This window comes from Brassica napus, chromosome C7 (assembly GCF_020379485.1).
Source record: "Brassica napus cultivar Da-Ae chromosome C7, Da-Ae, whole genome shotgun sequence".
NCBI lineage: Eukaryota > Viridiplantae > Streptophyta > Magnoliopsida > Brassicales > Brassicaceae > Brassica > Brassica napus.
The window spans coordinates 49547846-49572299 of NC_063450.1; the positions used below are offsets into that span (position 1 = coordinate 49547846).

Sequence of the window (24454 nt, forward strand, 5' to 3'; positions counted from 1 at the left end):
TGGTTGTACAATAAATTATACAAAAGAAGAGAATCGAAAAGGTTTGTAGAAAATATTAAAAAGAATAAAAAGTAAGAATAGTTTTTTAGGTAGCGAGCGGGGATAAAAAGGCAGGCAGGCAGGCAGCAGCAGCAGCAGCAGCAGCAAGGAAGGTGTGGGAGTCGTAAGTAACTCGAAACATAAGACGCGCTTCCTAAACGGGGTTCTTGAGCGACAGAAAAAGATTCCCTTTTTTTCCGTAACGGCGTTCGCTGTTTGGTACACAGGGGAAGCGATTGATTAAACCGGGCTTAGCGGGAGATTTACAGTTACAGAGTGATTTGGTTGCGTTACGATTCAGATCTCGCCAAACGGAATCCAAGGCTCTCGTTCGTACAATTAAATTCGCATTTAGGTCAACTATATAATCTGCACTGCTTTCAAACTGATCGGTGATTGAGAGAAGCTTAGATTTGGAAGTAAAAGCTAAGAGCTAATGAGGACAGGTATGTAGTTACTTTCGATTTTTGAATTTTTCCCGGCGACGGTTTCTGAGAAATCGGCGGTTAAACACAGGAGAGCATATGTACGGAGAGCTGTGGAAGCTATGCGCGGGACCTGTGGTGGATGTACCTCAAGCTGAGGAAAGAGTGTTTTACTTTCCTCAAGGTCACATGGAGCAAGTGAGCTTTCTATTTACTATATAGATCGGGTGTTCGGATTTATACTGATTCTGATTTTTGATTTGTTCAGCTGGAAGCGTCAACGCAACAAGATTTGAACGCGGTGAAACCGACGAAACCGCTTTTCGATCTTCCTCCCAAGATTCTCTGCAGAGTTATGGACGTTCGTCTTCAGGTTTGTTTTCTGATTACACATCAAGATTCGGTTGACCAAGTAAAATACAGTACAAACTGATTGATTAGACCATGATTAATGGAGGGTTCTTCTTCGGGTGGGGTTCTTAGCGCAAGCATCATCAACCTATGTCTCTTAACCAGGGTTTATTTGACATTTTTTTTTGTTGTCTCTGAACTTTTAAAAGCTAAGAACCGGTTCTTAAACAGCCTAAGAACCTTTCATTAATCATGCTCTTAGCCTCTTATGCGGAATATTTGTTGAGGGGGGCCTTTTGAGCTGTCTTAAGATTAGATGATCCATTTGTCATTCTTCTTGGAAATGACATTTTTAGTTAACAATGATTTAGATAGAGAAAGTTTCGGATCTTGTTTGACTTAATGGAAGTTTTGATTCTTGATTTATTTGTTGATAGGCGGAGAAAGATACGGATGAGGTATATGCCCAGATTATGCTGATGCCTGAAGGAACAGTGAGTGTGACTCAATTCGCTTTTTGATTTCTTTTTTTTTTAAGTTGGTTCAACTCTCTTTCTCTCTCAGATCCAGTGAGTGCTAATTTATAAACTGCATCAGGTTGATGAACCTGTGAGTCCTGATCCTTCTCCTCCTGAGTCACAAAGGCCAAAGGTTCACTCTTTCAGCAAGGTTTTGACTGCGTCTGATACAAGCACTCATGGTGGCTTCTCTGTCCTTAGGAAACATGCTACAGAGTGCCTTCCCCCGCTGGTAATTAGGACACTCTTTGTGTTTAGTTTCGGGCTCACATGGCTTCACCATTGCAACGTCAATCTCATTTGTTGTTGTCTTCCTTTAGGATATGACTCAGCAAACTCCGACCCAGGAGTTAGTGGCAGAAGATGTGCATGGCTATCAGTGGAAATTCAAGCATATTTTTAGAGGTGATGAATCCATTACTATGACAAAGTTAAAATGAAAATCATAAGATTTCATCTAAGCCATATCCACAAGTGGCAAACAAGGTTTTTGTGATTACTGATCATGTTTTACTTGAAACAGGTCAACCACGGAGGCATCTTTTGACCACAGGGTGGAGCACCTTTGTTACAGCAAAGAGATTGGTAGCTGGGGATACCTTTGTGTTCCTGAGGTATAACGTCACACTGCTATGTTTCTTTTGCTTTTCCAAATGTGGCGTTTGAATTTGACATTTTCCAAACTATTTTATAATGTCCAGAGGGGAGAATGGAGAGTTGCGGGTTGGAGTCAGACGTGCTAATCGCCAACAGACCAATATGCCTTCATCCGTCATATCAAGTCATAGCATGCATCTGGGAGTGCTTGCTACCGCATGTCATGCTACTCAAACCCGATCTATGTTCACCGTTTACTATAAACCAAGGTATACAGTTATTACTCATCTTGAATGATTTTTTCTTCGAAACTCTCTGCTTAATGATTTATTCTTGGACTGAACAGAACAAGCCAATTCATCATTAGCTTGAACAAATATCTGGAAGCCATGAGCAACAAGTTCGCTGTAGGAATAAGATTTAAGATGAGGTTTGAGGGAGAGGATTCCCCCGAAAGAAGGTAGTCTAATTTTTTTGTATCTTTGTTTTTTTTTGCCCTGCAAAAGCTGTTCTCTAAACAAATATTTTTCTGTACAAAGATTTTCTGGCACGGTTGTTGGTGTTAAAGACTGCTCAACTCACTGGAAAGACTCAAATTGGCGATGCCTAGAAGTAAAACTCATCCCCTTGTATATATGCTTCTTAAAATGTTTCTAAAGAGTAAAAACTCAATTAGTCTGCTATATATATTTGTGTAGGTGCACTGGGATGAGCCTGCATCGATTTCAAGACCGGATAAGGTTTCACCATGGGAGATCGAGCCGTTTGTAACTTCGGAAAATGTTCCTCACTCAGTTATGCCAAAGAACAAAAGGCCCCGCCATTTTAGTGAAGTATCTGCACTTGGTAAGGCACAATCTAATCGTCATTTTTTCTTGCACCTTACGCATTTCTGAAGCTTCTTCCTATAGCTACATATCTCACTCGCACATCATGTCTTTAGATGTAGGCAAAACAGCTTCAAACCTTTGGAGTTCTGCACTGACGCAGTCCCATGAGTTTGCACAATCGTGCATAGCCTCACAGAGGAATTCTCCTCAGCAATGTTATCGTGAGGCAACTGAGGATGCTAAAAACTCTGATTGGCCAGCCATCCCTTACTCTGCAACACTGAACAACCAAATGGTTTTCCCAGTCGAGCAGAAGAAACCCGAGAGTACCGCTAGTTATAGATTATTCGGAATTGATCTGTTGAGCTCCTTTATACCTGCTACCGAGGAGAAAACTGCACCGACGCTACCAATAAACATAACCAAACCAACTCCAGACAGCAACTCAGACCCAAAATCAGAGGTCTCAAAATTATCAGAGGAGAAAAAGCAGGAACCTGCACAGGCATCATCAAAAGAGGTTCAAAGCAAGGAAAACAGTTCTGCAAGAAGCCGTACCAAGGTATGTAATGAACACTTTTTTATGCACAAAAAAACACATACCTCCTTTCATTTTACATAATCTTAGATATTTATATGAACACAGGTGCAAATGCAAGGCGTACCGGTGGGCAGGGCTGTGGATTTAACAGTACTAAATGGGTACAGTGAGCTTATAGACGACCTTGAGAAGCTGTTTGACATAGAAGGCGAGCTGAAAAGTCGGAATCAATTGGAAATAGTGTTCACAGACGATGAGGGAGATATGATGCTCGTCGGTGATGATCCATGGCCGTAAGTTACAACTCTCTTATTTTGTTCAATAGATTCACTACCAAAAAAAACTCACATCTTTTTATTGTGGTTACAGTGAGTTCTGCAACGTGGTGAAGAGAATATTCATATGGTCAAAAGAGGAAGTGAAGAAGATGACGCCCGGGAACCAACTCCGGAAACTGTTAACGGAAGTTGACACAACATTAACAACAACAATCTCCAAAACAGAGAATCATTCCAACTAATCTCTTTCTCCTTAGCTGCTTTGTCTTGTTCTGTCAGTGTTTTATTGGGAGGGAAGATCAAAAGTGGCTTAAACAGGAGACCACGTCTTGTCGCAAGAAAAGTTAAGGCTTAAAAAAATGGCTCGTTTTTTTTTTGGGGAGCTTCTTGTGGAGAAAGAGGGCTTATGAGGAGAGAGTTCTCTTCTATGGGTAGTCTTCTGTAAGTTCTTATTCTTTTTTCTTATTACGAACGTGTGTGTGTAAGAGATACGAAGATGTAACGAACAGAGAAGGAGAAAATAAGATTGTGAATTATGTAAGAGGGTTATCATCCTCATGGCTCGTGTAAGCCTTCTTTTCCTTTGTATGCTCATTAGTTTTTGTTGTCTTTTATTTTTGTTAGTTTTCATGTACATATATGTTGTCAGAACAAAGATTCAAGCACGTTTTCTCCTTTTACTACACCAGTATGGTACTTATCACTAGAGACATAGTCAGTTAGCAAAAGCTTCCCAACATCTGAACTGTCAATTAGATCCAAATAATAAATTAGGATTGTCAAATAAATTGTTAATGTAATATCTATACCCAAATGGGTATTGTCCAAATAGACATTTTTATGTGTACATTGATGACTTTCCTCTAAATCGATTTTAAGATAACATTTAAAGTATTTTAAACCATCAATGACTACATGGTGCAGTTCAGTCCGGGAACAAAATGTGCTTAGCCCATTTAAACCAGCTTCGTAGTGTGTCCATGAACGGCTCATTGTTTTGAAGGCGTATTATCCATCCATGGACTATCCCTCCATATGAAATCCTTTATCAACGGAACTAGTAGAAAAATTGTCTATAGCCATGCTCTAGTCACGTTATGTGTGTGGCTATTTTTGATTAGTCACAAAAAAAACACAGTTAGTCACGAAATTTAAAATAAGAAGAAAACGTGACCAATTGTGACAATTTCATGACTATTTAGTCACGTTTTTGTCACAAAATATAACGTGACTAAGAATAAACACGTTTTGTCACAGTATTTTCGTGATTAAATTGACACGCTAAATAAATGTGTTACAAGTTACAACCGTGGTTAATTTGTCACAAAAAGGATATGGATATATAATGTGATTATAAATATACACGGTTTGCCACGATAAATTCAGTGACTATATAAAACCCTAAACCCTAAACATACTTTTTAGATCCTAAACTATAAAAATAATTTCAAGTGCAAAAATATACACAAAATCTAAGATATAACTTTTAAATAATAAGTTCTAACTTTATAAATCTATTTATTTTAAAAATCCATAACTTCAAAATTTGAACTTAACTTCAAATCCTATATCACAAACTCAACCCTAAATCATAATTTTTAACTTGAAACCTTAAACTGTTTTTAGTTAAGAAATATAAACCATTCAATTATTTTAAAATTTTTATCCCAAATTTAAACTTAAACTTAAACTTTTTTGACATCGGGTTACTTTTAATTACAAATATTAACCATAAAATAAAATAATGCCTTCAGTTATACAAACATTGGACCATAAGAGCATGATTAAACCTCAAAACCCTTTTGGGTTTCTTAAAATTTTTTTTAATCTGATTAAAAAAAATAAAAAATAAAAAATAAAAAAAAAGAATCAATCGCGGGCCGCCACATGTCAGTGGGGTCCGCAAACAGTCCAAAAAACCACCGAAAATCGATCCTTATTTGGTGGTTTTTATAACATGTTTCTTAATTAATTAGTGGGATCCGCGCCATAAAGGTTGTTAAAAACCCCATGAATATCCCGCGATATTGATGGCCTAAGCTATAACTTGTTAAAACACGCCCAAACCCTGAAACACTTTTAATAGTTTATGTAATGACGTCTGTGTCAACTGCGAAAAGATAAAAAACTAGATGTTTTCCTGCACCATGTGCAGTGATAAATTTTTTAAAAGTTAAATTATATTTAAAATGAAATTCATTAATATTATATATTTTATTATTTTTGACAAATATTTAATATAAAGTTGATTATTTAAGCATAAAATTAAGAAAAAAATAATTTTGTTTATTTTAAATTACATTTAATAATATATATGTAATATATTTAAAATTCGAATCTTAGATAAATTTTTTATCTATTTATTTTGGTTAAATGTATTAAATCAACTTGTATAAAATTACTAAAAATCATATAAAAATTGTATAGTTATTAAAAATTATAACTAAACAGTATTTATAAAATTTGTAGATATCTAAAAGAAACTAATGAAATTACGATTAACTATTTATTAATTTTTTAAAAAAGATGTAGAAAATTTTGAAAATATTAGTAATAAAAATTGTATAATTATAAAAATACAATTAAATAATGTATTTCGAAATTTATAATGCATATTTCAATATATTTATTTTAGTGATGATTTATGAATTATTACGATATTTTAAGAAGTTTAACAAAAATATAAATCAACATTAAATGTAATATATTAGTTATTGTCATATTCTATAAAGTGTACCAAAAATATATGTCAGTAATAAATGTGATTGTCCATGTAATCCCCTATATATTAATTGAGAAGCATTTGAAACGATGTAACCTCAATTTTGTATTAATTAAAAAAAATTCTTTGCTTATGTGGCACATCTAAATGCCTTCTAAATCTTTTTTCTAAGAATTCTAGAGCACCTAATATAAACTATACTTTAATCTAAAGTTGTCCCGTTTTTTCCATAATTATTAACACCAGAGAACATTATATTAACCTAAAATATAAGAAGTATGTATTCTTTCCTTAAATAAAAACTACGGAATTACCTAATATGATTTACATATATATGGCAATTAATTTTTTTTTGATGAAATGTTAAATTTATTAATCATCAGAAGAAAGAATAGTTATGTACAAAAATAATTAAAGACATTATAGCCTAAGAGTGTGCATGGAACCAGCGCTGCATCAAGCCCCGTAGATGAGGTTTCTCCCAATATTTGACTGACAGTAACCGATTTTTCACGGCTCTCCCAATTACCTTAGCCAATTGGCTAGCCTGTCTTGGCCTCTTATGGTGTTTCCTGTCATTCCTCTCTCTCCAAATCATGTAAATTGTAACTTGGAATACTAAGCGCAGAAGGACATAGGCAAGATGATCAAAGTTGTGTGTAGCAAGAAGATGAAGCGTGGTTTCCCAGTCTGGATCAGGGGGCCGACCCATTAGTGTTCCTACTACCTCTAGCCAAAGCGTGTAAGTGTAGGGGCAGACAAAGAAAAGGTGATCCCGCGACTCGTTTGGTTCACCGCAGAACAGACATCCTTGAGTGAGGCCCCAAGCACGCATGCGATCCCCCGTAGACAATCTATTCCTTATAGCAAGCCAAGTAATGAATCCAAAACGAGGTACTCTTAAGGCAAACCATATCACTTTGCTCCATGCCGTAGTAGGACTGTGCGTACGTATCTGCTGCCATGTATCAGCAGTAGAGAAACTCTTACGAAACTCGTTTGGCCCTCTCTTCCATAGAGCAATATCAGGACCAGTACGATCATCAACAAGCGTGTGGCTTTCGACTGCTAGAATCATATCGCTCATTTGCCTATCTCGGCATCGACGAAAAACCCAATGACCAGCATTCCACACTTCACACACCAAAGCATTACGCGCTATACCCAGTTTCTGAGTCCCAATCTCACCTTATATGTTTTATTTTTCTTATATGTTAGATTTTTTCTTAAATGTTATATTTTAATTTTTTTTAATTTTTTAAAACGACTTTAAATTACAAAAATGTAAATTTTTCTTAAGTATACGACTAAAAACATTAAAATGATATGTATCAATTCGATGGTTGATTTGAAAGATTTCAAAACCATATGGAATATAAAAGTCAAAATAATTCAATTGTGGAAAAAATACTGTTCACTTTTTTCAAGAATGTGTTCGATGGAAAAAAAGGTTTTTATGTCGTAATTGGTTTAATGTCCACTTGAAAACATTATATTAACCTAAAATATAAGAAGTGTGTATTCTTTCCTTAAATAAAAGATACGAAATTACCTAATATGATTTACATATATATAGCAATTAATGATTATGAATAATAAAGATTTGATAAAAAATTTTGCATCATTCTTCATTTTTGTTTAATTTTATATTATTAAAAATAAATAAACAATCACTTTTACCATATAATAAAAATTTTTGATTTTTTCTTATATGTTATATTTTGATTTTTAAAAATGAATTTAAATTACAAAAATGAGGAAACCTTATATGTTATATATATTTTTTTAAAACGACTTTAAAATACAAAAATGAGGACACCTTATATGTTATATTTTTTCTTATATGTTATATTTTGAATTTTTTAAAACGATTTTAAATTACAAAAATGTAAGTTTGCCTTAAGTATACGACTAAAAATATTAAAATGACATGTATCAATTCAATAGTTGATTTGAAAGCTTTCAAAACCATATTGAAGATAAAAGTCAAAATAATTCAAATGTGAAAACAATACTGTTCATTTTTTTCAAGAATGTGTTCGATGGAAAAAATAAGGTTTTTATGTCATAATTTGTTTAATGTCCAATCCGATCAGTCCATGATATATTAATTATAGTTTTGTTCCATAATTTTTAATAAAAATTGATCTGATCCATCAGAAAGAAATTATATAATAAAACAAAAAATATTGTATATGTATAAATAAAATGATCAAATACATAAAATAAATTATCGATAATATATACAAATAAACTCACCCTGCGCAAGGCGCATGTCTTATCCTAGTATTAACTATAAGCCATATCATCAATCTTGTTAGCCTTGTCATCATTTTTTTTTGTAGATATTACATGTCACAAAATCCCTTCGCAAAGTCTAGGGATACTTATTTAATTAGCAGTTGGTTGCTCATTGGCTAGTTTGTGAAAAGACGGATTGCACTTTGTTTGTTATCCACCATTGATAGAGAAATGATCTATTTTGTGTTTCTTCTTTCTTCCTTCACTCAGATAGTCAGATTGAATATTTTCTCCTGCTCCCTTCGTTACACGTTAACATAGAACGTCTATGATTAAGTGGTTTTTTTTCTTCTCTACTGTTATCGGCAGTGTGACGAAATGAGAAATGGTGGCCGGAGAAGGACGTGTGACGAATTGGTCCTCTGAACAACGAAATGAATTTTCACAGGAGCCTGAGACGACTCGGCGGTTTCAGCGTTTAGAGCTAAGGAGAGTGAGATCGAGAAGAGGAAAATGGAGATTTGTGAGTGTGTCGAGGCTAGGCCGCGGTGGAGGCGAGACGAGTGAGAGATTACCGGTAGTGGACGTGTGATTCGGAGGTACACCGGAGGCGGAGGTGACAAAAGCGGTGGCTCGCCGGAGAAATCTATTTTTTATTTGTTATATTTTATTTTAACAATTGTCACGTATCGCAACATCTCCGAAAGACATTATATAATTTCAAATTTGAAGTTTTGTGGAGTAAAATTCTATATCTGAAGTTTCAGTACTCAAAACCATATTTTTATTTGCATTTTGGTCCGTACAATTACACATCATATTTATGATTCATAAATATTTTCTTGTTTATTATTTTAATCCTTATAAAAATATGGTTTTGAGTAGTGAAACTTCAAATATAGAGTTTGTATAAAAATTATATCTCATAAATATTTTAAGTTTTGTTTACAAAATTTAAGTTTATACATAAAATTAAATACAACTTTGAAATAAGATTTAAAATATTTAAAACTAGATTTAGATAACAAAAATATACAAAAAACTTAACAAAAAAAAACTTTTAAAAAGTTACATGAAGACATAAATATTACACAAATTTAAATATTACAACAACACTAATAGTCTAAGTTTGAACCGGAACCTTCAAAATTTCTAAATATTGTCCAATTTTTATTGGGTAACTGAGTATGGTTGTTGTTGTTGTTGCTGATGATGTCTTTTGGTACAATTCTTTTTTGTTTATATTGAATATATTCACGAGTATTAATATCATCGATAAAAGTTAGTCTTTTAGCAATATTTTATGTTTCTTTTTTATTTTCTTGTTCTTATCTAATGTATTTACAATTATTAATATCACCCGATTTCAATAATTTTTATCTCTAATCTACAAATTAAAAATGATGATAGCCATTTTTACTTCAAAATACACTAGTATATCATATATGCATTACGAAAATCACTTTATGGAATAATATGGTATTTTGATTGAAGTTTAATATTAATTAAGTTATTTTGTTTTAAATTTTATATTTTAATATAATATTTTATTAATTAATATTGTTGTAATATGTTTATATATGTGCTAGTTATTTACAAAAGTTTTATGAATTCAAATTAGTTATGATAAATGTAAGGACCATATTATAAAATACAAATAGTTTTAAAGTTGAGTCTGAAGTTTTGCTTTTGGAAAAGAACACCTTTAAACTTCAAATATAGAGTTTTAGAAACTTCAAAATAGAGTTCTTTTTTGGAGATGCTCTAAATCATAAACAGAACGTGACTAAATAGTCATAATTTTTATGTGTCTATAGCGTGACCAAATTATCACCAAATTGTATGTGGCAAAAACGTGACTAAATAGTCACGAAAAAATCACGGTTAAAAATGGTCACGATCATATAGCCATGGTTTTTTTTAGTGACTCTTCGTGTCTATTGCACTACATAGTCACGAAATTTTAGCTTTAGACACGAAAATTACCACGACTATAGACAATTTTTCTACTAGTAGCTCGTTGTTCTTGGAGGGTAAGGAATTTGTTACGGCTAAACCAGTTCTTTTGCAGCTTCTCAGATGCGAAGTAAAGAATGACAACAAAGAATCCAAGAGTAGTTTATAGGGCCTTTAGTTGTTGTTTTGGGTGAATCTGGTTCATCTTAGTGTAGGATGCAAAAGGAATGAGTGTTTCTTTACAAAGCAAGAATGTCTAAAGCGGCAAGGAACGGGCGTTGGTACTGCATGAGGCTAAGATCAGACTCATCTGGAGATACCCTTCAGGTACGTACACGACTTCGCTCTCCTCCAAAGAAACTTCAAAAAAAAAACGAAGAATGTTTTCTCTCACTGTTTCTTGGTCAAAACAATTTGCTTTAAAGAAATTGTTCCTTGTTTTTTCAGTAAATATATCATATAAACACAGTTAAAATTTCGTAAATATCTCTTATATGTAATATATACAACTATAAGCATGTGAACATAGCCGGTCCTGAGATTCAACAGAGGCTATAATCGATTTATTAAAAATTTCAACTGTTTTTTTCTTTTTATAATTTTGAAGGGTAAAATGTTTTTTATGTCTATGTAATTTTTTTCAAAATTTTCAGGAGACTAATGCTAATGTGAAAGCATGGTGGAACTGGACATAATACGACATCGCTAGGCATTAGATAGAAAAGTGATATCGTTATCTGTTGTTTGTATTATTCTTTCATCCTCTCTCTCGCCGAGATTGTGAATATTTTCTCCTTTGTGACATATCTTCACCGAATCATCCATGTGTTATTTTCTCCTTTTTTCAATATATGGGAAATCTAAATTTCCTTTTTTCCTTTCCTTTCAAAAGTCAGCAAATAATACCATTTAAGAAAAAGAACCCCGTCAATATACTCGATTAAGAATCCATGTGTATATACAGAAACTGTTATGAAAATCGATAATCATAGGCTTTGAAATTATCATTTACTAAAAATAATAATCAACATTTAAAAATTTATTTGAGTATAGTTTATTAGTCTAGCTATAAACTTAAACATTTTAATGCTTAAACTTTTTACATTTCATTAGTTTTCTAATAAAGGGACTAAAAATATGTAAAAATTGCATAGATACGATAATTTCATTTTATATTTTACTCTTCGTTAGTTTGCATATTTATTAAAATCTTAGAAGTGTTGTGTAATTTGATATAAAAAAATGTTGTGTAAAACACCTACTCTTCTTCATAGAACCTCGCCTATAAATAACAACAATATAATAGTGCTGAGCCTTGTTCTATTTACCAATCTTCTCCAAAACTATTTGCGTCCACTAAAAAGAGAGATATTAAAACGATGGAGGCTTATGATAAAAGAAAACATTCGGTCGGCGGCACAACCCTCCACACGTGTCATCCGTGCCGGCGCGCCGTTCCATACAGAATATACGGCGTAATTCACACGTGTGGCATCTTAGCCCTCATGTACCATCATGTTAACTCACTTCTCACAGCAGACACAACCCTGATAACATCTCTTCTTCTCTTCTCCGATGTCATTCTCGCTTTCATGTGGGCCACCTCAGCTTCTCTTCGGTTTAACCCGGTTCATCGGTCCGAGTACCCTGAGATGTATGCAGCTAAACCGAAGCAGGACTTTCCGAAGTTGGATGTGTTTATATGCACGGCTAATCCGTACAAGGAGCCTCCCATGATGGTGGTCAACACTGCTTTGTCTGCGATGGCCTACGATTATCCATCCGACAAGATCTCGGTCTATGTATCGGACGATGGAGGATCGTCTTTGACCTTGTTTGCTTTGATGGAAGCTGCCAAGTTCTCTAAGCGTTGGCTGCCCTATTGCAAAAATAACAATTTTCAGGACCGATCTCCTGAAGTCTATTTTTCATCAAAATCACATACTTGGAACGACGAAGCTGATAATCTCAAGGTATGTATTATATCTTAAGCTGATCTTAAGGTATGCATTATATCAAAATCACATACCAGAATATTTTTATTTCTATTTCGAGAAGTGCATAGACGTATAGATCAACGTATTACGTTGCAATGATTGTTACACTTAGGGTCTTGACCGGTGACCATCCGGAAAACAAGAAGAACGAATAAAAAAAGAATGTACGGAAATAAAATAGCAGGAATAAAAATGAATTGTTGTTTCTTATCAAATTTAACAAAAAAATAATTTTGTTTATTAATTCTCTACAAAAAAGAGAATGAAAGGGAATAAGAGAGAATTATTATTATTTGTGAATGGTAATTTTTTTTAGGAACGTTAGAGAATGCATTATTCCTCGCCGTTCCTAGGTCACCATTCATACCCTAGTGAATTAGTAATTTACGTTGTTTCTTCATTTAGTAATCTTTCATTAAATTTACAGTTTGTTTTAAATTTTAATTACTTTGAGTTATAGAATAAGTGTAACCTGCCTTTTAAGTTTAACAAAAAAAAAAAAGAGATCAGAACGTAGTAAATCTTGTAAAGACAAGAAAAAATACAATAAGTGGGAACTGAGAAAACAAATCCATATTATTATTTGATAAATGATTTCACTTATTTGTCATATTCTCCATAATTTTAGGGTAAATTATTAATCTAATTAATTTATATTATTAAAAATTATTTTAATATATATTTATTTATTATACTACATCCGTTTCATTAAGATAAACTTTTTTAGAAAAAAGTATGTTTCACAAAATATATATTTTTTGTGTGTTTCTATGAAAAAAATTGTAAATTTCAAGAAAATTAATTGACTTTATTGAATTAGTATTGGTTAAAAGTTATTGGAAATTACAGAAAACAATACATTTATTATGGTAGTTTAATGTATTTTCTTAATATGTGTGAAAATACTAAAAAGTATATCTTTGTGGAACGAATGGAGTAATATTTAAGATTTTAAGGATATTTCAATTAATTTATATTATTGAAAAATTATTTTAATACTTATTTATTTATTTATACTATTATTTGAGAACTGATTTCACTTACTTGTCATATTCTCTATAATTTTAGGATAAATAATTAGTCCTATTAATTTCTATTATTAAAAATTATTTTGATATATATTTAGTTTTCATAATAATTAAGATACTTAATTAATAAATAGATATTGACGAAATCCTGCCAATCTATATATATTTAAAATATTATTTAAGTATATATTTATCATGATATTTATGGTTATTAATTAAATAAACAAATAAACAATAGATATTAGATTTTTACTGATACTATCATAATTAAGTTTATCTTATATTTAATTTATCTTTTAGTGGTGAATGTTATAGTCATGTTTTAATATCATGATATTTGAGATTATTAATTAATAAATATACACAAACAATAGATATTAACAAATTCTAGTAATTAGATTTATCTTATATTTAGTTTATAGTTTTGAATCAAAAGAAAGAGTGAACTTTAATGGCTAATATTATAGCCATATTTTCTTATTTATATTGGAAATATTGATTCAAATTCAAATTATTACGATATTAATATTATAATTAGGTTTATTTTATATTTAATTTATAATTTTTATGGTTGATATTAATTATAGTTAAGTTCTCTGCTTCTTATTAGAAACATTGATCTAAATACAAATTATTTAAATATTAAATTTAAAGAAGACGATAAATTGAATACTTATGCTAAATACTTTATATATTTTGAATACAAACAATCATATTCTTGAATAAATTAATTTATATTTATACATTACAAGCATCAATTAGTTGCCAATCAAAAAAAAAATACAAATATTCAAAATAATACATTTAAACCAAAATAGTATATAATATATAAAAGACAAAATAAAAATTAATTTAAAGTATTAAAAATATGGAAGGTTGAAAATATGATAAAATATTTAATAACATAAATATAAATGGACAAATAATAAACATAATATGAGTATAATCTAAAAAATACAAAGGTATTGCTTTTCAATCTATTGTTTTTGTTTCTTCCTCGCGGTTTTAAAAATTTAAATTATTGGTAATATATAATATTTATTCACTTTTGTTATTTGTTGATGTTGTATGAGCTGTGACTGTTTATAATGATTCCAATGTCACTAGAATTCTTTTCAATCCACACGTATAATAAGTGTTATATTACAATTCCAAGTTTTTTAATTTGACTAATACAATAAAAAAGATTTTAATTTAAAATTAACATCCCAAAAATACAAATATGAAGCAAAAACATATTTAATACATTTATGATCAATATGAATATTAAAATTAAATAATTTGTAATATTAATTTAAAATATATAATTTAATAATTTGAAATTTGTGTAAAATACATATATAACTAAATTTTTTAGGTATATATATATATATATATTAATTTGCATAAGGTGCGGACAATCATCTGGATGGACTGTATTTGTAAAACAAAGGAGAGTCATTGTTGTGCAACTTGCTCTGAAGGTCGAATCCTTCACAACCTTAGGAATCCTTATCGTATCTACTCGACGATAATGTTTATGTTCCCAAGATTTTGGTTAACTGTGACATCACCTTTATTAATTTATTAATTGTTTTTAACATTGATGATTTCTTCTTTTTGCTAAACAACATCGATGATTTCTCCTAAACTTTTTGAAAAGGATGATTTCTCCTAAACGATAAGATTAGGAATCGAAACGATAGAACTTGCTAATACTTTCTTTTAAAATATAGGAGTTCTACGTAACATAAAGAGAGAAAAAGACAAAAATAGCACTAAAACAAGTTTATGTTCCCAAACTAGCATTCAAGGTAAAAAATCACAAAAATAGCACTTAATGTTTTATCAAAAGTCACAAACTTAGGGTTTAGGGTTTAGAGTTTAGGGTTTAGGGTTTAGATTTTAAGGTTTAAGGTTTAGAGTTTAGAGTTTAGGGTTTATGGTTTAGGGTTTAGAGTTTAGGGTTTAGGGTTTAGAGTTTAGAGTTTAGAGTTTAGGGTTTAAAGTTGAGAAATGAGGTTTTGGGGATAAGATTTCAAATTTTGAAAAATAAAAAAATTAAAATTTTCAAAGGATAAACTTAGAAAGGTGCTATTTTGGTCATTTTAGTTTTTGAATGCTATTTTTGTGATATAAACTTAGAAATGTGCTATTTTGGAGATTTGCCCTAACATAAAAGGACAGTGTATTATACAATTCTAATGTTTCACAAGAAATAAATACTGATTGAGAAAATCATATGAGACAGTGAGACAAAATTATTAAGTTATATATATACTAACAAACAGGTATATGGAATTATTATCGTATACTAACAAACAGGTACATGTAATTATCGTGTTGTGGAGCAGATGATGTACGAAGATATGAAGAGCAGAGTAGAACATGTGGTTGATAGTGGTAAGGTTGAGACTGAGTATATCACATGCGATCAATTTCGTGGGGTATTTGATTTGTGGACCCAAAAATTCACTCGTCAAGAACATCCCACCATTATTCAGGTATTTAAATTATCAATAGTTTAGAAAAATCAACGTTCATTACTACTATGAATAATACTCACTCCTTCGTGTAGCTGTAGAAACTTTTTTTCCGTTACAAAATAAATGTCGTTTTCGATTTTCCATGCAAAATTTATTAATTTTATTCAGCAATTTATCTTTTTATTGGTTAAAATATAGTTAGGTGTATAAGTAATTTTATATGAAAATATACAAAATTAATTATTTTTTTAATCTGTGTGCACAAACTCAAAATGACACTTAATATGAACAGAGGAAGTAGTTTGTTATATGATACTCCATTTGTTTCAAAAAGATAGATGTTTTAGAAAAAATGGTTTCACAAAGATATATATTTTTGTGTTTTCTATGAAAAAATTGTAAACTTCAAAAAAATTAATTGATTTTATTGAATTACTATTAGTTAACAGATATTGAAAATTAAAAATTGCAGAAAACGATACATTTATTATAGTGATCTAATGTGTTTTCTTAATTTGTGTGAAAACGCTGGAAAATCTATCTTTGTGGAACGGAGAGAGTATTAATTTGTTTATATATAGAAATTCTCAAAAACAGCACATTCTTTACATAACAAATCTACATTTAATTAAATCCGAGAGCAGGTGTTGCAAAATAGCGAGACAGACGTGGACGATTCCGGAAAATATATAATGCCAAACCTAATCTATGTGTCACGGGAGAAGAGTAAAGTTTCACCACACCATTTCAAAGCCGGTGCTCTCAATACCTTGGTATCACCTAAACCGTACCTTTAACTGGTTTTCAATTTGGTTTAACTAGCTAGCATTTTGGTTTAATTGTAGTTAAGTTAATGTTTTCTTTTCATTGTAGCTACGAGTGTCTGGGGTGATGACAAATTCACCGGTCATTCTAACACTAGACTGTGACATGTACTCGAACGATCCTACAACCCCGGTTCGTGCCTTGTGCTATCTAAATCTAACTGACCCTAAAATCAAATCCGGTTTAGGTTTCGTGCAATTTCCTCAGAAATTTCAAGGAGTACGCGAGAATGATATCTATGCATGCGAGTACAAACGTCTCTTCGACATCAATATGATTGGGTTTGATGGGCTTATGGGACCGAATCACGTGGGAACTGGCTGTTTCTTCAACCGACGGGTTTTCTATGGGCCTCCATCTAATATGATTTCGGCCCAGATAGATGAACTTAACCCTAATCGGATTGCGGATAAATCCATCGAGGCAAAAGATGTTTTGGAATTGGCACATAATGTTGCAGGATGCAGCTACGAGTACAATACCAATTGGGGATCCAAGGTAAGGTCAAATCACCACTCACATATTAGATTGACCTTATCTTATATTCCATTTGTTATAAAAATAATTAGTCGTCAAAACGTGGAAATAGTGTTTTTATTCTAATTGTTTAACGTGTTTATGCACTATAAGAACATTCTTAGATATTTTTTAACGTCACATTTTTAGATAAATGTAGTTAATAGTAATTCTTGATTCATATGAAACATACTCATTTCATAATAGATTGCCTAAGATCGATGGGTCTTTTAAAGACAATATTATAGTTGTCTCTTGACATTTGTAATATCTTTAATTTCTAATTTGTTATACTATTTAAGATCAACCTATCATTTAAAACAATGCAGATGGGATTTAGATATGGATCTTTAGTAGAGGACTACTACACTGGATATATGCTCCACTGTGAAGGATGGAGATCGGTCTTTTGCAGTCCCAAAAGAGCAGCATTTTGTGGTGATGTCCCTAAAAGTCTAATAGATGTAGTAAGCCAACAAAAAAGATGGGCTATTGGCCTTCTTGAAGTTTCCATCTCAAGATATAGTCCCCTTACCTTTGGAATCAAATCAATGGGAATATTAATGGGTATCGGTTATTGTCAATATGCATTTTGGGCGTTCTGGTCAATACCTCTCATCGTATATGGGGTATTGCCTCAACTTGCCCTCCTATATGGGGTTAGCGTCTTTCCCAAGTCATCGGATCCATGGTTTTGGCTCTACATCTTTTTGTTCTTTGGTGCTTATGCGCAAGATCTACTAGACTTCGTATTAGAAGGAGGAACTTATGGCGGATGGTGGAACGATCAAAGAATGTGGATGATAAGAGGATTCACTTCATTTTTCTTTGGCTCCATAGAGTTCACTCTTAAAACCCTAAACCTATCCACTCATGGATTCAACCTCACCAGCAAAGCCAATGGAGATGATGAACAGGGAAAGAGATATGAGAAAGAGATCTTTGATTTTGGGCCCCCTTCGTCCATGTTCTTGCCCTTGACTGCGGCCGCGATCGTAAACCTCTTTGCCTTTGTTTGGGGGACTTATGGCTTTTTTATATGGGGAGAAAGACTTGTTCTTGAGTTGATGTTGGCGAGTTTTGCAGCGGTGAATTGCTTGCCAATTTATGAAGCTATGATGTTGAGAAACGATGCCGGAAAATTACCAAAAAGGGCAAGTTTATCAGCTGGGATCCTCACATTTGCTCTGATTGTGTCAGGTTACTTCTTCCTCAAGTAACTGCGTGAATTAGCATTATGTTCTTACATTTACAATAACGTTATGTTTGGAATGTGGTAAACTAGACGCATGAAATAATAATGTGATGAAATTCCCATCTTTCACTTGTCATAGAACATACATTTTGGAAGATAAAAAAAATCAGACCAATTAGCTTTTACATCTTTTTGTTCCTCGGTGCATATGTGCAAATATCTATTAGACCTCGCATTAGAAGGATGAACTTGTCGTGGCTGCTGGTGGAATGATTAAATGATGTGGTTGATTAGAGGAGTCTACTTATTCATCTTTGGCTTCACAGAGTTGACTCTTAAAAACTTTAAACCTTTTCTATGTATGTAACCAATATGTAATGTGATGGTATACATGTTCATCTCTTGAACAAGCAAAATTAAGATTTACATTTTTGTATTTGATCTATTGACTAACAAAACTTGTAACTGCTTATTTCTTCGGGGTTAATGAGTCAAACCGGTGACGTTTCAAGAGAATCTGGTTGGTTGTTGTCGTCGTCGACAGAGGTTTTGGTCGAAGAGATTAAGACAGAGGAGCGACAGAGAGGGCAAGTGGTGTGAGAATAAAGCCAAAGGTGAATACAATCGAGATGAAATATGTGTTTGCATGAAGGCATTTCAACCAACTCTTCCTTCAACTCAAATTCTCCCAAACATACGCAACATCTGCACCAGTTTTCATTAAACCAATCAAACTTTCCATCCACCAAAACAAACAATGATAATACTCCTTTCGTTCCTAAATATAAGATGCTTAGATAAAAACACACATATTAAAAAAAATTACTTTTTATCTAGAAAATATCAATAAAATTATAAATTAATGGTATTCAACCAATTACAAAATATATTATTAAAAATGATTGGTTACACAGTTTTCAATAAAATTAAAGTTACCTAGAAAAATGAAAACATTTTATATATTGGAACATTATTTTTTCTAAACATCCTACATTTAAGAACATAGGTAGTATTAAACACAAAGACTTGAAAAAGATAATATATTCACACTTGAGGACTATTTAGACTTGAGGACGAAAATCTTAATAGAGGTATATAATCTTGATTTTTTGGTCTTATCCGGAATTTAAACTTTCCGTCTTTACTTTTAATATTCCTTATAGCAACGGCCTAAAAACACTTATGAGCAAAGCGCATCTGAACTCGTATATTTCAACTTTCAAGAGGATCATTCTTAGAAATCTCTTTGATTTATCAACACTATTAACAAAATTTATCTAGAAGAATCTTGACAATTAGAGATCATGCTCATAAAAATTCACAAATGGTAAGAGTAAATTTGCCAACAGATTTGATCAATTCATTCTGAACATCATGACGATGAGATGATCTTAAAGGTGTTTATTTTTAAAAGTAAAATTTTGAATAAAATGGTTTTTTCTGATGTGGGGATAAGTTTTTCTAAAAAGAGTAACTCCTTGCAGAAATTTCATCAATATTTGTATGAAAGAAGAGTAACTTACAGAGAATCTCTTGTTCCTAATTCCTCATTGAACAAAACGACATGAAGCTTTTCTTTCAGCTCTACTTTCACATCTAACAAACAAACCTGCAATATAAAACACAATCAATCTCCACACTATTCTTCATTTAACTTTATATAACGTGATATCATATCATTAGCACATAAATACCCTTTAGCAACCTCACATCAACAAGACCATAGCTCTATTATTTCTTGATGTAAATAATTCAGTACTTCTGTAGAGACATTATGACACTTACCGAGGGGAGATGAGGAGAAGCCTGGTGGCTCGAGGAAACAGGAAGAGTCATTGGAGAAGGTGAGGAGAGAGAAGAGGCTCTTCTCTTAAGGTAAAAAAGATAGAACAAGAGGAAGAGAATGATGGAGAATAAGATGGGAATGGAGAAGATGAAGGCTTGGTAAAGTTTGAGTTGAATTGCTTGTGGGTATAGGTGAGGTGAGATTGGTGATTGAGGATCAATCATAACTTTTAGTTTCTAGAAATCAAACTCAACAGAAAAAAAACAAATGAGAAATGAGAAATGAGAAATGAGAAATGAGAGTTTTGATGGAAGCAGAGGAGGCACAAGAGGAGGTCTGGTATATATATATCATGTGTATGTGTGTATCTATCCAAAAGCAGGTAACTGTGCAACCATATTGGATTTGGACTAGGATTCTCTTCTGATATAAAGTATTTAAATTTGTTTTCTTTTCTTGTAAAATGTACACTATGGTAATGCATGTTTATATATCATATAGCAACCTTTTTAATTATAGATTACAAATTTCAATTCAACATATATATTCAAAAACAAGGGTGAGTTATGATGACTTAAGAAACTTAAACTGTACACATATCACATGTGATGTGAATACATAATTATGCACATCATCAGGAAGTGGAAGTGGAAGTGGTTGAAAGAAAGAGCCTTTTGGGTTATATAAAATACAAGGGTATATATTCCTTTTGGTTCTTTAAATATAATCAAAAGGAAACAAGTGAGTAAGCAGGTGATGAGGTTCCACTAAACAAGATGAATAGAAACTTTATAATGCTAAAGGATTAGATTCAAGTGTCTTTATCCTCACTAACATGGGACCTATATAATTATAACCCATCATTTCATTTCCTGACTCATTTTGGTTATTAGGTTATTTGACACTTTCTAAGCAACGATCATAGGTTTTCTATATCAAAATCGAGAATTTGTAGTGACTAAGTCTATGCAATCAGTAAGAATCGATCACCAACTTCAACCAATAGACTAAAACCACAGTAGTACAATCACTTTGTTACTTTTTTTTGGACAGCTACTTTGTTACAAACCACAGTAGTAAAATCACTTTGTTACAATGTACATTTTTTTTGTCACTTTGTTTCTATGTATTCTTCTCTTTTACTTTCGGAAAGTGGTGATTACTTAAATTAAAAGTCTCTTCACTTGGATTAGGACAAGATTATGTACCCAAATCTAAGAATTTTCAGTTACTTATTTTTTTTATTTTAAAAGTAAGATTCGAAACAAGTCGACAACCTACCAATATTTGTAGATTACCAAGATTATATGATTTTAACTTTAGCAAGATTATCTTGTAACCTTTTCACATTTCAACCAAAAGAACAGGATGTCCTAGTAAACTCAAACATAAATCAACAGTAAATACCTGTTAATTTCATGGAAAACAGATAATAATGTGATTATACTTTTGGAACAATAATCTTTCACTACCTGCAAAAGCAGAAAAGGTTTTTTTGATATTCTTTAATGACTTTTAATGACTGACACATAAACTTACCAAGATGATTGTGCCTAGGACCCAGGTAATATATCTTGATTTAGGATTTGATTTGTGACCTACTTTGGTCGTTTTTCCCCCTTTTTCTTTAGTGATAGACAGCTTTTTGTTTTTTCACGTTGTTTATGGACAACTTGACCCTTTTCTCACTTGCATGTTTTATTAGGGCATTTATTTTTCCCTATATTGTTCACATGTTTTATCGAATTAGCTAAAAGCCTAAAACTTCTCATATCATTCAAATATAATATCTGGTGTGGAAAAAATATCTAAGCACACAGAGACTAAGATAAGCTTACTATGGATATAAATCATAAGAATATCTTTAATCTCGCTAGATTACATGTACAAAACTATACATATTTTTTGTAATATTGGTGGTAGTGGATCCTGAGGGGTGACCTCCCTCGCTCATAGTGGGAATTCTGAAAAAGGTATCACTAACTTAGATTCTAAATAGATGAGTTAAGGGATTACAAAATTACTTTATTAAACTTTTTCTAAAATACAAAATATATATTAAAAACAACTGAACTTTTCAAATGGTTGTAAAGATATTGGTAGGAGCAGACACAGGCTGGCTTTTAAGGTTACAGTTGTGTTCTTGTTTACGATTGCTAGCTAAAGCACTCTAGTCTTCTATTTCACTAAAATACAAGTTATTTATATCAGTATTGGAGAGCAGCAAACTTTGGTCTCTACTCTAATTTGGATTAGATCAGTATGATCACACATATTATTGCACCCTAAGTATTCATAAGAACTACATAAATTTCATCCTATTTTTTTATACTTACAGAATTTTCTCCAGATTTGTACACAAAAATAGGCCTGCTAAGCAAATTCAAACAATTCGAAGAAATTCCTAGTCACTAGCTAAATATTCAACTTCTGACTGACAATCAATAGTTTGTTAAGTTTACCATTTTAGGTGAAAATTTGATGTTGATGGTTGCTTAAATTCGAGGTCAGAATTTGGAGGTTGGTGCAGATGTGTCTTCGAGCCATCATTTGCGCCAGAAAATTAGCTTTCACGCACCATAAACTGTCACTATAGAACAATAAGTAAATGAAAAGCTGGTCTGTACGACCTCTAAAGAATCTGTGATGGCTGTGTCAATGACATTTTCTGATCTCTGGATGCTGTTATCGAACAAACATAAGCCAATGGATGTGATTAATATATGTTTCTAGGTGCAGCCAAGTCACATTGATAACTCAGTTTGATATATAATTTTTAACCAAAAGAGATATAACTTCTGATCAAGAGACGGTAACTCAATGACTTACAGACAGTTGTATATCAGCCTTTAAATAAATTGTACTTTAGATTCTATCAAGCTTTTCTGTGTACACCAATACAATTCCGTATACCCACCTCTTGATGAAACAGACTTCATTCAGTGACTTTTGCTGGTATCAGATTCTGATGATGCTTTTGTTGAGGACAATGACATTTGCGGCTTCTTATCAGAACATGTTCCCTACCATGGTCGGTCTCTGAAGAATGAAAAAGTATCTAACTAACTGCAAAGAGAAAATAGGGTCTCAACGTTTGTTTTCCAGAGAGGTCTCTACATTAATAGTATGAAGAAGATATATATTGAGAACACTGAATCACAGTCAAATAAAGGCGTATTTGTTAACTCTCCACACGGCTTTTTCTGCACGTAAATGTTAAAGATAATAGACCAAACGGTGGGCTGAAGAGGAGATAAATAAAGATAATACAGCCTAATCAATTGACCCGTACGTTCTGTGATGAGAATGGGCTAAGTCAAGGCTAAATATGATGTAATGGTTTGCACGAAATGTAAACTAGCAAGACAAAGCTACAAAGTGAATATTATGTAAAACAATTGGCTGGAGTTCCATTTTCTGTGGAAGTAGGTGTATAGTAATCATAACGATCCATCTGTATGACTGTATTTACTATTTATAGATGCATGTTCAGTACTCAGTAGCATGTAGTTTAATTACTAACGGTTGCAAAGTGAACCAATCTCACAGTGTGCTATATTATGTATGAGGCCAAAATATTCTGGACTAGTTAAAAAGTTTCAGCGCCTTGTGTAAGTCACTATCTCCAAGGATTAAATGCAGAAACAAATTAAAAAAAAGGGGATAAGGAAGCATGCGCACAAGATAAGCATCAAACTTTTTTGTTGTTGGGTTTACTGTTTCTGGACTTAGTGCTTGCTCCGTACACTACTTAAGCAATATATTCTCTCTTTTTGAGTACTGAGTTTGTAGAAAAGGAAACCATGAGAAGGCTGAAGTGCTCGCTTTATCACTTTTCACATAGCAAATACAATAACAGGTCAAGAATTCATCATAGCATTATAAACTCAATTCAACTGACCTCCAATCATTTTTCTGTGATGGACTCAAGACTTTATGCCGGAAATGTATCCACCAAGATAAGACTCTTTTTTGCTACAAACAAAATGCAAATGTCAATAATAATACGAAAACTCTCTCATATGGTAAAAAAATCTGAAACTAGAACACACATCTACAAAGTCTGCACAAAATAATATAAAATGGTCACGAAACAATTAGATTGTTTCTGTTAGCCATGAGTATATAACCCACACAGAAGGCA

General features: G+C 32.2%; 4 protein-coding genes across 5 annotated transcripts; 2 read left to right on the plus strand and 2 right to left on the minus strand.

The window, feature by feature from the left end:
* Positions 1–125: 125 nt before the first annotated feature.
* LOC106410461 (auxin response factor 9-like) lies at positions 126–4259 on the plus strand. The gene is made up of 14 exons (XM_048763092.1): positions 126–485; positions 556–662; positions 733–837; positions 1253–1309; positions 1413–1565; positions 1654–1738; positions 1857–1947; positions 2035–2199; positions 2277–2390; positions 2470–2542; positions 2629–2776; positions 2874–3322; positions 3407–3594; positions 3671–4259. Exons 1-14 carry the CDS (start codon positions 476–478, stop codon positions 3819–3821), a joined length of 1896 nt encoding a protein of 631 aa, XP_048619049.1. The 5' UTR covers positions 126–475; the 3' UTR covers positions 3822–4259.
* A 2469-nt stretch (positions 4260–6728) lies between these two features.
* Positions 6729–7388, minus strand: LOC111208131. The gene has a single exon (XM_022706883.2). The coding sequence runs from the start codon at positions 7386–7388 to the stop codon at positions 6729–6731; it is 660 nt and encodes a 219-aa protein (XP_022562604.2).
* A 4319-nt stretch (positions 7389–11707) lies between these two features.
* Positions 11708–18648, plus strand: LOC111207830 (cellulose synthase-like protein G3). 2 transcript variants are annotated; one of them, XM_048763091.1, is made up of 6 exons: positions 11708–12471; positions 15857–16006; positions 16633–16761; positions 16862–16945; positions 17021–17311; positions 17659–18648. In XM_048763091.1, exons 1-6 carry the CDS (start codon positions 11878–11880, stop codon positions 18547–18549), a joined length of 2139 nt encoding a protein of 712 aa, XP_048619048.1. In that variant the 5' UTR covers positions 11708–11877; the 3' UTR covers positions 18550–18648. The 2 variants fall into 2 exon arrangements, with proteins under 2 accessions (XP_048619048.1, XP_048619047.1); XM_048763090.1 differs by having other exon boundaries at positions 16862–17311.
* On the minus strand, positions 18625–20923 carry LOC111207831 (probable E3 ubiquitin-protein ligase RHA4A). Its single transcript, XM_022706227.2, has 3 exons — positions 20310–20923; positions 20048–20133; positions 18625–19229 (listed from the first exon to the last, which is right to left on the minus strand). The coding sequence occupies exons 1-3, from the start codon at positions 20532–20534 to the stop codon at positions 19016–19018; spliced, it is 525 nt and encodes a 174-aa protein (XP_022561948.1). The 5' UTR covers positions 20535–20923; the 3' UTR covers positions 18625–19015.
* Positions 20924–24454: the final 3531 nt, after the last annotated feature.

What these genes read in the sequence shown, in the direction of transcription:
- LOC106410461 (XM_048763092.1), top strand. An exon ending in CTCAAGGTCACATGGAGCAA is followed by an intron (nt 663 to 732) that starts GTGAGCTTTCTA and finishes TGATTTGTTCAG; the next exon opens with CTGGAAGCGTCAACGCAACA. An exon ending in CAAATTGGCGATGCCTAGAA is followed by an intron (nt 2,543 to 2,628) that starts GTAAAACTCATC and finishes ATATTTGTGTAG; the next exon opens with GTGCACTGGGATGAGCCTGC.
- LOC111208131 (XM_022706883.2), bottom strand. Translation starts at nt 7,388, where the DNA reads ATGAGCGATATGATTCTAGCAGTCGAAAGCCACACGCTTGTTGATGAT.
- LOC111207830 (XM_048763090.1), top strand. Translation starts at nt 11,878, where the DNA reads ATGGAGGCTTATGATAAAAGAAAACATTCGGTCGGCGGCACAACCCTC. An exon ending in AACATCCCACCATTATTCAG is followed by an intron (nt 16,007 to 16,632) that starts GTATTTAAATTA and finishes ATCCGAGAGCAG; the next exon opens with GTGTTGCAAAATAGCGAGAC. An exon ending in CCGGTGCTCTCAATACCTTG is followed by an intron (nt 16,762 to 16,861) that starts GTATCACCTAAA and finishes TTTTCATTGTAG; the next exon opens with CTACGAGTGTCTGGGGTGAT.
- LOC111207831 (XM_022706227.2), bottom strand. Translation starts at nt 20,534, where the DNA reads ATGATTGATCCTCAATCACCAATCTCACCTCACCTATACCCACAAGCA. An exon ending in CTTCTCCTCATCTCCCCTCG is followed by an intron (nt 20,134 to 20,309) that starts GTAAGTGTCATA and finishes TTTATATTGCAG; the next exon opens with GTTTGTTTGTTAGATGTGAA. An exon ending in TTAGGAACAAGAGATTCTCT is followed by an intron (nt 19,230 to 20,047) that starts GTAAGTTACTCT and finishes AAACTGGTGCAG; the next exon opens with ATGTTGCGTATGTTTGGGAG.